Below are 15,195 nucleotides of genomic sequence, written 5' to 3'. Positions count from 1 at the left end.
TTTTTCTGTCGGTCCGTGGTTCGTTCATAAATTGCGCAGCAAATTATCAGATGAGTGACAGAAGCACCATGCATAATTTGACCAGCAGTCTTCGCGTCCATAGTTTGTGAAACGATGCTGCGTCCGACCAAAGATTCTAGAAGCCCAGCGCAACTCCAAAAAGGAGGACAAATGAGCGTCCGGCTTGAGGCTGCGCTGGCCACCCTATCGCTAACGGGCTTACCCAGCTCTTTCTCCCGCTCACTCTACCGCTCGCGTAGGCTACCTAGGCCTACGTATCTCTCAGGCCTCGGCTATACCATGAAAACGTAAGGCATATTTTTACATATTCTTACCATTTTCACACCTTTAACGACCCGTGAAAACATCTTCACTCTGCAACCACTACACTTCCTTCAGTAGCCAGTCACTTATAGATTTCCGTTTAAAAAAATACACGAAACCAGATGGAGACATTTCACTCGCTCTCGGTCCCATACACAAATTTAATACATCCTTTTCGAAAATTAAAGACATTCCAAACAATTTAAGACTTTTCTAGGCCCTAAAAACCGAAAGTTGTATTTAAGACATTTTCAGATTTTTTAAGGACCCGCGGGAACCCTGAAAAAACGTAACTGTAGCGCTTCAATTTATTTATAGTGATAAATGTATCTCCATGTAAGTCAGCAGGTGGCGCCTTGATGTCACAGCAGCGGTTTCATTTATCCCGCTGTCTTCGCTCACTACTGTAGCCTACATAGCAAGCTGTTGCCGACATCAAAGGGAGCTGTTATTGTATTGTCAGTCAAAATTAATTAACTCTCTGACAAGTGAAATACCTTTATTTGATTCGTTCGAGCTCTGTTGGTTGTTCGACTAGTTTCATGAGGACGCATTTGGCCAGAAGCTCATAATGGAAAATGATCCACAGCCACCGAACCAGTACGGCTCTTTGGACCGAACAAAAGTAGACGAAGATGCGTGCAGTAAAGGTAAACAATCCTTTATAAATGGTTGTTTAAAGAGCCCAATCTTTTTACCAGTGTTCTTTCACTGAGCATCACGGCGCCTAAAGACTGCCCAACTGTTGATAATTTCAACTGAAATAAATGGCGTGTTTTGGTGTTTTTATGACGAAAATGACAGTCACAGTGACAGTTGTTCACACCGAAATACTCAATACATAGGTATGAAGTCTTATAGAACCGATTCATGTAACCTCGGTTGTATTTTCGTGATGTCCTAGTGCGAACTTCTAGGCTAATTTATATGCCCATTACTGGTGAAATGCCACACATTTACAAGAAAACTACATCTGACTGCTCTGAAGATTGCAGTAGGCTATCTTTATTCTTTGTCCAAAAACTAAAGCGACCACACATGCGTGCATACTCAGTGTTTCATTCAGATAAACCATTCTTAATGGAGTTAAACTAAAAAGCGAATTTATTTTTCAGAATATCTGCATTGCTATTATTGATAGACAAATCCACTGTTTCTCAGCCTATCATATCACTGTCTAGTGTATTGATACTAAGCTGTGCCAGGTCCTGGTAATGTGTGCCTCTGTGGAGTTTGACAGTTTTACTCCAACCAATCTTCCCCATCAGAGTTATTAAATGAGCAGAGTTTGCAATAAAGACCGGACATCATTTTAAGTAAGTGGTGGTGGCCATAGCATGGGAATAAGGTGTCAGCTTCTTGAAAAGTGTCAGCTATGTGTCTGTTATGTGTGTGCACTTACAGTTTGAGGTGGTCAAGGGAAAATTCTAGAAATGGAGATGCCCAGCAGAAAAGGACTGTATGACATGTGGTGGGTGCCTTCAGTTTCTGTCTGTGGGTGTCAAAAATGTGGCACCAGCAGCAGAGAGGAGACAGCAACTATCCTCCTCATCGTTACACAGGGAACACAAACTCCCTGTGTCATATAGTCAAACATGCAGACATATATCTGTCATATAGTCAAACATGCAGACACACACACACAAAGTCTCTACTTGTGAATGCACGCGCACACACACAGACTTGCACAGACTCTCATGCTTTCCCTGTGGACATGCAGGCTATTAGAGGTTCAATCAATGTATGTGTTGCATGCATGAGTCCTCTCTCTCTCACACACACAAACACTCCTTGTGTGTGTGTTGTGTTCAAGGCTTGTCTCTAACCCCTGCGGAGGACGTGTCGCTCCGTCTCCTGCATTGTGACTCATCTAGTGAGTGCGCTCCAGCGCCCGTTTCTCCAGTGGTGTGGGAACGCCAGAGCCTCTGTGGAGAAGCCTTTATGCTGGAGAGGCTTCCGTCAGCAAGCCTGTGGCTCTGCACGGTTAGCAGGAGAGCGCAATGCAAGAATGAACTCATGTCAATGTTAAACTATAACTTCTGTACATTTTATTTTGGTAAACATTTTATTTTGGTAAACAGACAAACTAAATACCTTTTAACAGCAGGTATGATGGATGCATGGAACCATGATACCCTTTTTTCTGGCCAGTGAAGTGTAGGTTTATCCTGTCAAGCTATGAGATATGTAGTGTTGTTTGTGTGTTTATAATGCGGGGAGGTGGAAACAGTGGTGTGCTGTCACAGGGATTCTCCTGTAGGCAGCAGTGGCATTTGGGAGTGGAAGTGCCAGAAATCATTTGGGTGAGCATGGTGTGTGAGAATACAGGGGGGCAGCAGGGTTGACCTCCATCTACTCCAGAGTCCACTGCCATGCTTCCAAGAGCTCTTCACCTTAGGTTGGATCTACAGCGATATCAAAAGTGAATGTTGCTGCTCTACATTGGTCTATATGTATGTGCATGAGCGATGTTGGAAGCCTTGTTTTTATTATGTTTGTCCCTGATGATTTCCCCTGATGTTTGTTTTGAATTCATCCTTTTTTCCCTTCTCACCGACAAGGTCAGGCAATTAAGAGCAAATCCCTGTGCTCAGAGATGAGTCATACTATAGTCTACACTGCAGCAACCAGAGAGAGAGGGGGGGGGGGGGTCTGGAGGGAGGTGTTTGTGGAGAAGACAGGGGTTGTTTTGTGTAGCTGCTGCAGAAGTGAGTAGAGCTGCAGTGAGGTTTGGGTGAGGTTGAAGGCCAAAGAATGAAGAAGGTTTTGGGAGCTCATTAATGCAATGCCGTGCCAAAATTTAACATCATGAATTGTGGCTTAAATCAACAAGAGATATTCAGGTAAATTGTATTCCGCTTTGAAAAAAAAACTGACTGCCTGCTGTGAATTTTTGTTCAAAGAAAATTATTAAAAATGTGCCAAAAAGAATAAAAGACAGTTAATATTCCAGTTTATGTCACGGCTATTGCAACACAAAGCAACAGTTTGCAGGAACAGAATCGACCGTTTTTATGTTTTTTGTTTGAGCATCATTAAGACCAAATTAATGTGTTGTTGGTTGTTCACCAAGGTTTTAGTTGCATTTCAGATTGTTGGCTAGCTTTTTAGAACAAAACTCCTTACTGGCCCCGGCTGTGGCGCAACTCTCTCTCCCATTCACTTCCTGTCATTCTCCACTAATCCTATCTGCAATAAAGGCATAAAAGCCCCCCCCCCCCCAAAAAAAAACCTCCTTACTACACTCCACAGTGGAAAATCCAATTAATAACAACTTTTACAACAGTATAGGTTGACATTTAGTTAGTGATTGTTTGGTCTTTACAGTAAGCAGACCATTATGAAAGAGTTATATGGAAAATGTTATATGGGAAATTGAAAAAAAAAGAGTTACCGGTATATGGAAAATGTTATATGGAAAATTGAAAAAGATAGTTATATGGAAAATGTTATATGGAAAATTGAAAAAAAAAAGTTATATGGAAAATGTTTCCTCAACCTAAAACCTTTCATTAAACATAATTTAGATTCAACATTATTAGGCTCACGCAGTGCATCTTACAGGGAAAGTAATTAGATGTATTTATAGGGTAGCTCTTGCATGACAGTGCACAGACTATTTTATAGTGACAGTCCGTTGTTGAAGGATAGGTGAAGAGTGAGAAAAAGTGCAGTGCATGCAGTTTGGAATCCAAAGCACTAAATATGATGTTCTGACACGGGAAAGTGAATAGAGTAAGAGTGCTGTAGAGATGACCCTGCTAGACCTCTGGCTCAGACTGGGGGGGGGGGGGGGGGGGGGGGGGGTGTCACCCTGCTGCCTCAGAGCGGATGCCCCGACTGCCTGTTGCTGCGCTAATTAATGACAGCTTAATGTGGGAGTTCCGCTCCGTTGTCTCATTACCTCGATCTGATACTCAGGCCCAGTGGACACAGAGAGGGCGACTCAGGGGAGGAGCTGTCATCTTCGCCCAGTTTCAGTGATGAGAGATGGGGGGGGGGGGTTTAGTCAGAGGTTAGGCATAGATGTCATGGTTCAGACCTGAGCTGACTTGTTGGATTGTATCGTCTATCACTGTGAGACAGCCAGCCTCTTGGGGTTTTTCTTCTTGGGTAAAGTCCATGAGCAGACTTTATATTGTGCCATGAAGCAGAACATAAAAAACAAGAATATGCCCAGTGATGAAATTTAGAAATATTCCAGTGAAGTACTGACCCCATGAGCCGGCCCTTTGGGGTTTGTATGTGTCTCTCTCAGGGGCCGAGAGCGTTGTCTCCATGGCGGACTCCTCTGTCACGGTGGACGACATCGAGGGGGAACTCTTCAAGATCGAGAGGATACGGGACATCCTGGTGCGGCGTGAGTCAGAGCTGAGATACATGTGAGTGCCTCTTACCTCGCGGTCAATCACACATGACCATTTCGCTACGCCATGCTCCCATCTCTCATGTCCCTTCCCAGCCTCTGTGGATGTCAAGATGTGTCATGGGGTTATGATTTATTTGCCCTAGAAACAATTGTTTTCACACAGCCAACATGATCACAAGAAAATCCCCTCATTCCCCTAGTTTATATACTTTTGGTTGTACTGTAGACTAGAGGCATACATACATGTCTATAAGGCATACATACATGTCTAGGGTAATTTTTTACTGTTGCTATTATATAACCTCTAGTGTATTACTGTGACTAAAATATCTGTATTTCAAAGATGGAAGGACTTTGAACATCTCTGTGTGTGTGTGTGTGTGTGTGTGTGTGTATGTGTGTCTCTGTGTGTGTGTGTGTGTAAATGTTTGTGTGAGCACTTGTGTTGTTGTACTTGAAGGATGTGCACACAGGATCTATTGAGTGTTTGTTCCATTAGCGAGGTGAAGTCCTGACGGGATCAGGTGAGGGTCTGAAAATGCACCGGGGCCTGGTGGGACTGACAGGGGACGTGTGATAATAGACAGCTCTGAGTCTCCTGCAGTGCTTCTCAGTCTTTATGAGATTTATCTCTCAGTCTTTATGAGATCTCCCCATACAGTGCATTCCCACACATTACCTGACAACGAGATCTGTGCCGCTTATGAGATTTACTTGTCCAGGAAATATCACACCCGTTATATCTTTGTAACAAGACATTTTTGTCTGTATAATTATAATATTATATTATAATGTATTTATTTCCTAAAATTAATTTAGCCTTTTTGCTTTGCAGATTCATCTCATAGAGGTGGGGGAAGTGGTATTTGCAGTTATTCATAGTGTTGTTATTTATTTACACCTTTAGCTTTTGTCTGTTTGAAATGCACATCTAATGGACTTGCTCAAGCCTTAGCTGTCACAGTTGAATAGCCTGATACTCTCCCTCCCTTTCTGGGCATTCAACAGCTGTCTCAACATGGTCAAAAGATACAAAGTTCCAATGCAAGAAATGAAATACTTCTTATTTGGGATCATGTATTTCTGAAGGATCATTACTGTCCTAATTCTTTGTTGGAGGTATACTGTACTTGTAGCCTGACGAGCCAGACCCACATTAAAATGTAGGGTCTGGGCACTCACCGTTCGCAGTGCTCAGTCCGAGGGAAGGGGATAATCAGTTGTCTTTCAAATTCCCTCTGCACATAACAGCACAGCGGCAGCGCTATGAGTCCCATGCGTTTCCCACCAGCGGAGCTAGTTGGCTAGTTCAAACGTTTGCCAACTTAATAAAAGCTTAACTCGTGTCACACTGTTCGCTAGCAGCAACATCCATCTTATGTAAAAGTAGTATGGTGATAATGGGAAACTAAACAGACTGCACAGAAGCAAGTGAACATACCGTATTAACGTTTTTCATGTGACGTATTCTAGGTTCTATAGCTTTGTTTACATCCACCTGGTAGGCAAGTGATAAGTTGAACCCATTGAACATCGTTGTCTGCAGCTGCCTCTCAGTAGGCTACATCTCTGTATTTCAGCCATGTCAACATTTCAGGCATCAATAAAGGTGATGATGAAACGTTATCCCATTGTTCAATATTTGCTAGCCTGTCACAGGAACGTTATTTCGCTAAAATCGCCCTGATTTGGTGCATTGATCTGTATCGATAACTTTATGGGAGAACCTGCATGTAGCCTATGGTAGCTTAACTTTTTTTCTCTGTTCAAAACTCGGTTTACACGAAGACGATAGACTTTCTTAGAAGCTGTGAAATTTGGCCAGAAAGGAACATGTCTTCCCTCTGAAAGTTGACACAAAATCAAACAATATTTGATAATTTAACTTGAACTGAACAGCGACAGGTTTTGGTAGGCAGTAGACTCAGCAGACGTTAAAACGGTAGCCTACATAGCCATGCAGCGTCAGTCAGCATCATGTAACATTATGTTGTTAGTCATGAATCCTGTAACGTATAACATAACAGCGATAAAAGATAATAAAGGTAAAGAGAATTCATAAACTGCTTATTTCTTAGATGACTGAAGCAGTAGCCTAGGTTCAACAGTGGTGTTTGAGGTTGCTGTGTTAAGTTTTGTGTGATCGCTAAACATAGGATCAAATCAGTTTATTTTGACAGACGGGAGTTAGCCTAACTGACCTGTAGGCTATAGCACATAAGCCCATTCTGTTTTCATTTATTAGCATTTGTTGTGATTTATATAATCAAATGACACTCATGATAATGTGAAATAGGACAGGAGATAGGTGATTGATGTCCACAAGCACGAATTTCACGAGACAAATTAGAACAAACTGTAAAAAAAAAAAATCTTGCCATGTTTAAAATGCTGCACTTTTTCCCTTCATAGCCTATCTCTGGCAATTCATTTTTGGATGACTGTAGATAGTTGTATTTTAGCCTACGTCTTCGTAGACAGTAGGCTACACCATTAGGCCATCTTGAGAATAAAAGACTTCACAGCTGCTAATGATCATCCTCCACAACCACGAGGATGGGTAGGCTAAACGGTCGTTCGTGGCCTTTTTGCTTCTTATTGTAAAACCAACTGTTAGGGCATACACAAGTGGTCGGCATCCCGGTCAATATTTGATATTAAAATTTCAATTTTGAAGCTATTTGTAACTATGTGTAGCCTATGCAACCCGACTGTTGTAGGCTTGCCTACCACTCTGCAGTGCCTTGCCTACCATTCTTGCCTACCACTCTAGTTGTAAACAAACGGTCACATGACATTATGACGTAGGTGCAAAGGTACAAATCCTTTTTATTTCTGTTGATTAGCAACCGAGTCAAGGTGTAGCATATAAATATAGACCCTTTCAAGAGAGTTCCATTATCGGCATCATAGTTGGCCCCACAAGGCTTCCGTTTTAACATTCCATGAGGATTGGGAACCAAATAGAACGTTCAAGCGTTGTTTTTGTTGTTATTGTTGAAAGGGTCTATATTTATATGCTACACCTTGACTCGGTTGCTAATCAACAGAAATAAAAAGGACCAATTGAGAAAACACATCAGATCATACTGGTTAGTCTGTAAGGAACGGATCTATAATTACCGGTATCCATAGTATGTGGTGGGCCAGGGTCTTTGAATTCTAGCTGAATGCCATGTGAATCAGTTGGGTCTCAGTGAAAGGTCTAATAAGCTCTAGGGCTCAGTAGATGCTGATGACACACCACCGATGATTAGGCAGGTAATTTGCTCCAGTTTGCCGGTTGCGTCAAACTTGACATTTTCGGAGTCCCCACTGCTGAAATAACTCTTTTTCGAATTTTGTCAAGCTCTCTGTAAATGCTTCTCCCTCTAACACTTCAGCTTTGACAACAGATTTCTTATATTTTCATGTTGATTTTGTGCGATTTGATGTCACAACATTTTTTGCAATTGCACATGAAGCAGCTGTTGTCTAATGTCTGTGTCATGACCTTTTCTCCTAGTTTAATATGACAATTGCAAAGATACACACACACCAAACAAGTAGAAGCATGTTGCAGGTTGGCATTTTCTTCCTCTTCTTTTTGTCTGATGCTCTTAGTCCCCCTATTTGTTGACAGTCCAAATGGATTTAGAAACAGATGTGGAAAATATCACCCTCTTTGAAGCTGTCAACCATGCAACAAATTATGTTTCACACCTTTCAATCCATAGCCAAACCAAAAATCTTTGACATTTCATTGTTGTAGGATCAGAAGACACACAGATGTAGGCTTCTACTGGGTGTTAGATTACAAGGCATGTCTGGTTTCCATCTGTGGTGATTCTCCCTGTAGACATGCTTGTGCATCTTTCCTCTGCAAACTAGAATGTTTTGACAAACATCATGCTTGTATTGCGGACAAAGAAAGTTAGATGTAGTGTTGACTGCAGTTGTTTCATACACAAAAAAATATACTGTGCCTTACATAAGTTGACTGAAGGGTATTCCAATTCAAGGTCAGATTTTTGTTGTCTTGAAAATGAAAATTCCTAGCCTAGGAACACCCAGACCTTCACAATTATGTGTTTGTGTGTTTTAAATGCAGTTGTTTCCTCAATTCCAAAGAAATACATGTCCATGCCAGATTAGCGATTGTATTTGCATGCCCATGTTTTGGCGATATTGGAAATCAGCTTCAATGGCCTCTTGGCCAGACAGACCTGCAGAGCAAATTCCAAATTTGCCGAAAGTTCGTATGGGTATTCCCAGGCTAGAAAATTCCACAAATCCTGTGATTTTGTTTAAGAGAATGAGAATGTTAATATTTGTAACATTGTTTCTGAACCATGCTGAACAGAGTGGAAATGGGTAAAGGTGTGGGATATATGTTAGGAGGATTAAGGTGAGACTGATACTGGTGCAGATATGCCGAACAGATTTTCATATGAAGGCTGAATGACTCATAATGTGAGAACTCCTTCTTCCTTCACCTTGACCACCACACCTTTGCCGTACACTCCTATTCATCTGTAGTCAGCATAGAGGATTGTTTATGTAAGATGATGTAAACTCAGTTCCAGCTGATTTCATTAGATAGCTCACAGTCCATGTTTGACGAGGAGCTCTGTAGGGAAATCAATCTTGATGTAGTAGTAGTATTAGAAGATTTGTCATAGTACTACAGTGGAGAAGGTGAGAAGAACTGAACCTGATTAATTCAGTTAGATCTGGAATGGCAAAAGAAAAGACATCACCTTTCAGTGACACGTTTGTTTCTGTCTCAGGATGGATGACATTCAGCTGTGTAAGGAGATCACCAGACTCAAGAAGGATCTGCAGAAGTTAATCACAATCCCTGGTATGCATCTGGATGTCTTTTCCTCACCTAAATATCTTTGCTTGATTATGAAAGAGGTGACTGCTCATTACCAGGTTTAGCTTGGCAATTGCATAGTCTGTCGTTGCAGCTTGCTGACATAATAAAAACAAAGCTGAGGCAAAGATTTGTTTGTTATTACACTTTGTAACATGGATGAAATAAGGATGACATACAGTCATTAGCTTATATTTTCTCCTGTGAACAGACAAGGACAAAACGAGTGAGGATCGACAGAAAGAGGAGGAGTTGCTGCAGCAGATACACAAGTTGGTGGAGACGCGAGACTTTCTGGTAGACGATGTGGAGTTTGAGCGACTGAGGTACCTCCAACCTCTTAGAGGCACCCAACATCGCTACCAGGGCTTCAGGTTGTCAGACAGTGACAGAATGCAGGCATGGGCCAGGCTGCTTAATATTTGAAAATAGATCATTATATGGCTTCAGAAATGTCTGGAAATTTGTGCCATTTTCTGAAGCCTTCCTTCCTTGCTCCATTTCCGTTGTGTTCTCCCACCATTTCCAAAAACTGAGCCTGACTGCATCAGTCTGATGTCAGCGAGTGACTGTCTCTCACCTGTTTTCTCTTTCACCTTAGGGCTAAATTACAGCCCCGTCTGAATTGTATGGAATAACAAGAGAATCGATTTATTTATTGGCTGTGGAGAAATTAGGAGGCTTTTTACAACTCTGGGCTTGAGAGACTGCAGGCTCAAAAGGAGATTTGAAATGTGAGATCAGTGAGGTGCATTAGAGTGTGTGTTTATTGGGAGAGGTTGGGTGTGACATGGACTCACTAGACCTCCAGCCTTAGATAATGACAGCTTAAAACTACAGACATCCAGCCTTAGGTAATGGATCAGTATAAAGTATCTATCTATCTATCTAATGACATCTTAAAACTACAGCCCTCCAGCCTTAGGTAATGACAGTCGGCTTGTGGATTTTTGGGGCTAGTAGATTATGTTTACATTGCATTGTGTATGGAGAACATACATGACAAACATTCCTAAATCATTTAATCTTTTTCTCTAATCCCCTTCTCAGCAAATGCAAGATGTCATGAATAAATGTACTTCTAAAATCACCAACAAAAGGATGATATTTTCAACACCTTTCCTATTCAGAATTTGAGATATTGTTACAATGAGCTCCTTTATATATTGTATAGGCATATAAATGTACACACACACACAGACACACGGATGCACAGTATGGATTGGTCGTTCCTCCACATCAGACAGCTGTCATGGCAATGTGCCAGTGAGCGTGGCTGGGCTGACAGCGTTCAGCGGTAGGTGACAGGAAGAGGCTTGTTGTGAGGTGCTCAATAATTCAAACACCTGAAAACGAAGGAAGCAGGCTAGAAAGTAAAGATTGTTTACACAGAGACTCATATGCATGCAACGGCTGCCCACTAAAGTTTACCCTTTTATGTGTTTTATCTTTTTCTTTCTATTGTAAGCAGGCTTATACCTGCTGTTTTCCCTTTCTACCTCACTACATTAATAAATATTTACATTTCTTATTTATTTTAACTCGGGGCTACCTGCTGTGATGCAGTCACAGATGTAGCTACGCTCGTCTTTTAAGATGCAAATGTGAGCAACATTCAAGTGCAGATGTCATTATCACAGCATGTTGTCAGACTTCTAATTCTGCGTTAACAGGGAGAGGGAGGAAGACAAAGAGATGGCTGACTTCTTGAAGGCAAAATTCCCTAAGAGCTACAGAAAACGCAGTAAGAACACATCAGCATTGTTTCCATGGAGCTTACCAGTGAACTCCCAAGACCTCAGTGTTTCCTCTATATGAGACACTGTTTCATATGGGATATGAATTATCCAGCAATCTCCGCTTGATTGTTCACAACCTTTCATTTCTGGGATTCATGGTTGAATATATTGCCATTATAATGTGATTTAGTCATACACATATATAAGCTTTCTTCTGTGTTCTCTTTCCTTTTAAGATGCAGCTGAAGACCAACGAGTGACCTCTAGTGCGCTGCATCAGCAGGCCTCCTCGCCATTCTTAACTAAAACAGGGATCACACTCTTCAAGGAGTGCTGTGGGTTCACCTGTTCTGTCATGTAGAGCAAGAGAGAGATGGGGAGTATAGGAGAGTTCACGTTTGTGAGTGTAGCTGTGTGTGTGTGTGTGTGAGAGAGAGAGAGAGAGAGAATGGAAGGAAAGGTAAGAAAGAAACACTAATGGTTGCTAAGGCAACTTCAGGAGTATGTGTGTGTGTGTGTGTGTACAATTTTGTCTGAAGCTAATATGAGAGACAGTTATTTATTGCTACGAACATCATTATTCATTCATTCATATACTTGGGGTTATTTAATGTAACATGCCAGCACTCTCTTATACTCAATAATTGCTGGACAGCTAAATGAAAGCAAAAAACACATGAATGCAAAGCTGATTATGCAAAGGCACAGTGGGTTGAATTGCAGCAAGCAGACAACCGTGTACAATGTGCAATCTGTCTGGTTAGTTATGTAGTATGAGTCGCTGAGAACAACAGTTTTATCATTTTAAAGTGGTTCTTCAGCATTCAGTCACATCCAGGTCTAAAGCTCTCAAGGGAAATCTAAAAGCAGTGTTCTAAAACCTGAATGTTCACTTTAGCTGATGCTACAGGTCTCCAAGAGTAATTAAGTGGTCACATCTTTCTCCTTTCACAAATGTTTCACAGAAGGTGTTTGTTTTGGAGGCATTATGAATATCAAAAATGGGATGTAATTATTAACTTGTAACAGGCAGGAAAATGAAGAACAAGATGTCCAGCACATAACAAGACTGTTTAAAGTCAATTTTATTTATATAGTGGCATATAAAATGAATGTATCTCAAGGTGCTTTACAGAGCCCATGCAGCTTGAACTTGATGGATCTAAAGCCACTTTGAAAAGTGTAAGTTTCCCCTCAACTACTTACAATAACTCAATTCTGATTGCCAAATTATGCTAAACCATATCACAAGAGGAGGATGCGGAAAATGCCATTAATGCAGTATGAGGAAGTGTGTGTCACAAAGATCTGTGCAAAATGAACCAGTTGTCACTCCACAACTGTGCTTTTGATGTAGTGCATCTGTTTTAAGTGAGGTTAGCTGAAAAATATACATTTTAGCTAATACATTTATGAATGTATTTCGTCGTTTCACATCAGGTATTGGGACTTAAATGGCTATTTCAACTCTTTGTTAAATGTAGCAGAACTCCATGCAGATGTTACACAGTTGTTAGTGCAATGAATGAATGTTTGTGTGATGAACATAAAGTTCTTCTCAGAGAATTCATACACAACTGCAATGTGGGGAAGTGTACACGGTGTTGTCGTCTGGTCTTTGCATCATTGCACAGATTGTCAGAACTGCAGTTTTTGTAGTGTGTTCTCAAGTAGCTCTCGTACACTCGTACAATTAATCCAGGTGGTTTGGTGATGTTTTCACAAGTTTTGGTCACATCTGTTCTTTTGAATTATTAAATAAATTCAAAACCATTTATTTCAGCACACAGAATGACTTCTTTGATTGCTGAATGTTTGAAATTAATGTTTTGTAATGTCTGTTTTCCTGGGTCATGTTGGGTGTTTCCAGGCTCCTACACTCTAAAAGTGATGTGTTAAAATGACACATCGCGTGTGTGAGCTCAGGGATCCAATTTTGGGTCAACATAGTAATTGTGGGGCTGCATGGATGAAAGGTGAAAGACAGATTTCAGCTGTCTAAGAAAACAAACAAAAAGAAAGGCAAACAAACAAACAGGTACACATGTTGTTTGTTTTTGAAATAGCTGAAGTCTGTCTTTCATGCAGCAAGCCACACAATTGTTGTGTTGAAATTGACACAAAAGGTTTTGTCCCTGAGCACACTCAGATGTGTTATTTTTAACACATCACTGTGTAATATTGTGAGTATAATATTTCTCAATACTGCTAGACCACAGCTTTATCTCAAAACAGTCTAGGTAGGTGCATAACAGTCTGGATGAGCACCGATCCTAGTGTGTGTGTGTTAGGGAGGGGGAATCTTGATTTAAATAAACAAAGCTTGATTTAACTTAACCTTTGACCTTGTGGAGGAGGATAATAACCCATAGTTATTGCCATGTCAACAGCCAAGACCTCATTATTGTTTTCATGCTTAGGTTTTTTCCCCTTCCTGCTCTACCACATGAAAAAGGTCACAGTTCTGGAAAATAAAAACAGCACTACCCCCCCCCCAACCCATCCACCTACTCCATAGTACAGCGGTATGACTCATACAGGAGATCTGGGGGTGAGGTGGTGGGTGCTGTGGTGCATTGTGATGTGAAGGTAGTGGGGTTGCATTGCGTATATACAGCATCTGAACATGCAGCCAGCTACTGACAGAGAGTGAGGCTTTGATGGAGGAGATCTGGCGGCCTTAATCACACATTTCAGCCATGGCCCCCCCTTGGGCTCCTGCTTTAGCCTAGTCATCATGACTTCCCCTTTCCCTAATCACAGCAATTACAAAGGTCAAGTGCATCGGGACTTTGCTTTGTTAAGTCAAACGTATGAAATGTATCCAGACACATCAGTGTTGGAAGGTATTCTCGACTCGTATTTTTCACAACACTTTTCAGGGGAGGAGTAAAATGCCACCGTTAGTCAGGCACCGTTAGTCAGACACAGCTTATTACACGTTACATTCAAACTAAAAAAAATCTGTACATTCTTTAGCAAATATTGTGTTATTTGGATAGAAAAAACACTCAAAAAAATCTGATAATTCTCCAGCACTCCAGTTGTTGCAAACCAAAGTTGCCTAAAAATGAGAGAATACAGAGAATGGCAAATCACGGCAATCAGCGGCAGCCACCGTAGCTTTGCACAAAGGCAAATTATCAGGCACTACCTTTGTTGCTTCTCTTCCAACCACAGGTAGTCATCTTGTCCTCTTTGCCATCATTAGCAGAAGTCTAATTCATAAAAGAAGTTTGTGTTACGTCTACATAAAAATTTCAACCAGATATTTTTTCAAATGTCTGATACAATGAACCTTTATAAGGCTTTTTCTCGCTCCAGCAACTGCAGTACCAACCAGTAAAGACAAAAATACAAGTTCAATAAAGGACAAAAAGGAATATGCAGGGAGATCAGCTGGAGACCTTTCAGCGGTAGAGTTCTGATTTAACAGTGCGATTTCTCATGCCACAGCACCAAGGACACAGGAAGATCACAGCACGCCTTGATGCCATACATGTTCCAGAATAGGAGGCAGTCACACTTTTAGTTCCCTAGCAACCTGTCAGAAGGTGAGCCAGAGCATAATGTTGATATGTTGATATTGATGGACTGTAAAGGGACACTATTCTAACTAAGGACTATGGTTGCACTACTGTTTGCACCTTCACCATGACACTCACTCCTTTTAGCACCTCACCAGTCCTGGCCCTGTCACTACAAGCGTCTTATGCTTGATCACCCTCAAGCACATTGGACTTTCTTAATTTAACTTATATAGTGTATTTAGTATTTAGTTTTGTTAGTTTTCTTATCTGTCTTATCTTCTACTGTCTTATTGTACAGTGGAGTTTAGTTATATGTTTATACTTATACTTATGTTTACCATTTCTGCTGTAAGTGCATGTTGTGTGTTATGTCTG

The 15,195-nt window shown here is 41.1% G+C and overlaps 1 protein-coding gene across 1 annotated transcript; it reads left to right on the top strand.

Annotated features, from left to right (window-relative positions):
• Nucleotides 1-687: 687 nt before the first annotated feature.
• zgc:171844 (uncharacterized protein LOC100151763 homolog) lies at nt 688-11,758 on the top strand. Its single transcript, XM_042087697.1, has 6 exons — nt 688-974; nt 4,583-4,706; nt 9,463-9,536; nt 9,763-9,877; nt 11,225-11,295; nt 11,527-11,758. Exons 1-6 carry the CDS (start codon nt 896-898, stop codon nt 11,649-11,651), a joined length of 588 nt encoding a protein of 195 aa, XP_041943631.1. The 5' UTR covers nt 688-895; the 3' UTR covers nt 11,652-11,758.
• The last annotated feature ends 3,437 nt before the right edge of the window (nt 11,759-15,195 follow it).

This window comes from Alosa sapidissima, chromosome 3 (assembly GCF_018492685.1).
Source record: "Alosa sapidissima isolate fAloSap1 chromosome 3, fAloSap1.pri, whole genome shotgun sequence".
Lineage (NCBI taxonomy): Eukaryota > Metazoa > Chordata > Actinopteri > Clupeiformes > Clupeidae > Alosa > Alosa sapidissima.
Note: the sequence above shows the minus strand (reverse complement) of the source record. Positions and strands in the feature narration are given on the sequence as shown.

Bases quoted from the DNA above. Each gene is read 5' to 3' on its own strand.
- zgc:171844 (XM_042087697.1), top strand. From the start codon at position 896: ATGGAAAATGATCCACAGCCACCGAACCAGTACGGCTCTTTGGACCGA. The intron at 9,537-9,762 runs GTATGCATCTGG...TCCTGTGAACAG, and splicing joins GAAGTTAATCACAATCCCTG to ACAAGGACAAAACGAGTGAG. The intron at 11,296-11,526 runs GTAAGAACACAT...TTTCCTTTTAAG, and splicing joins TAAGAGCTACAGAAAACGCA to ATGCAGCTGAAGACCAACGA.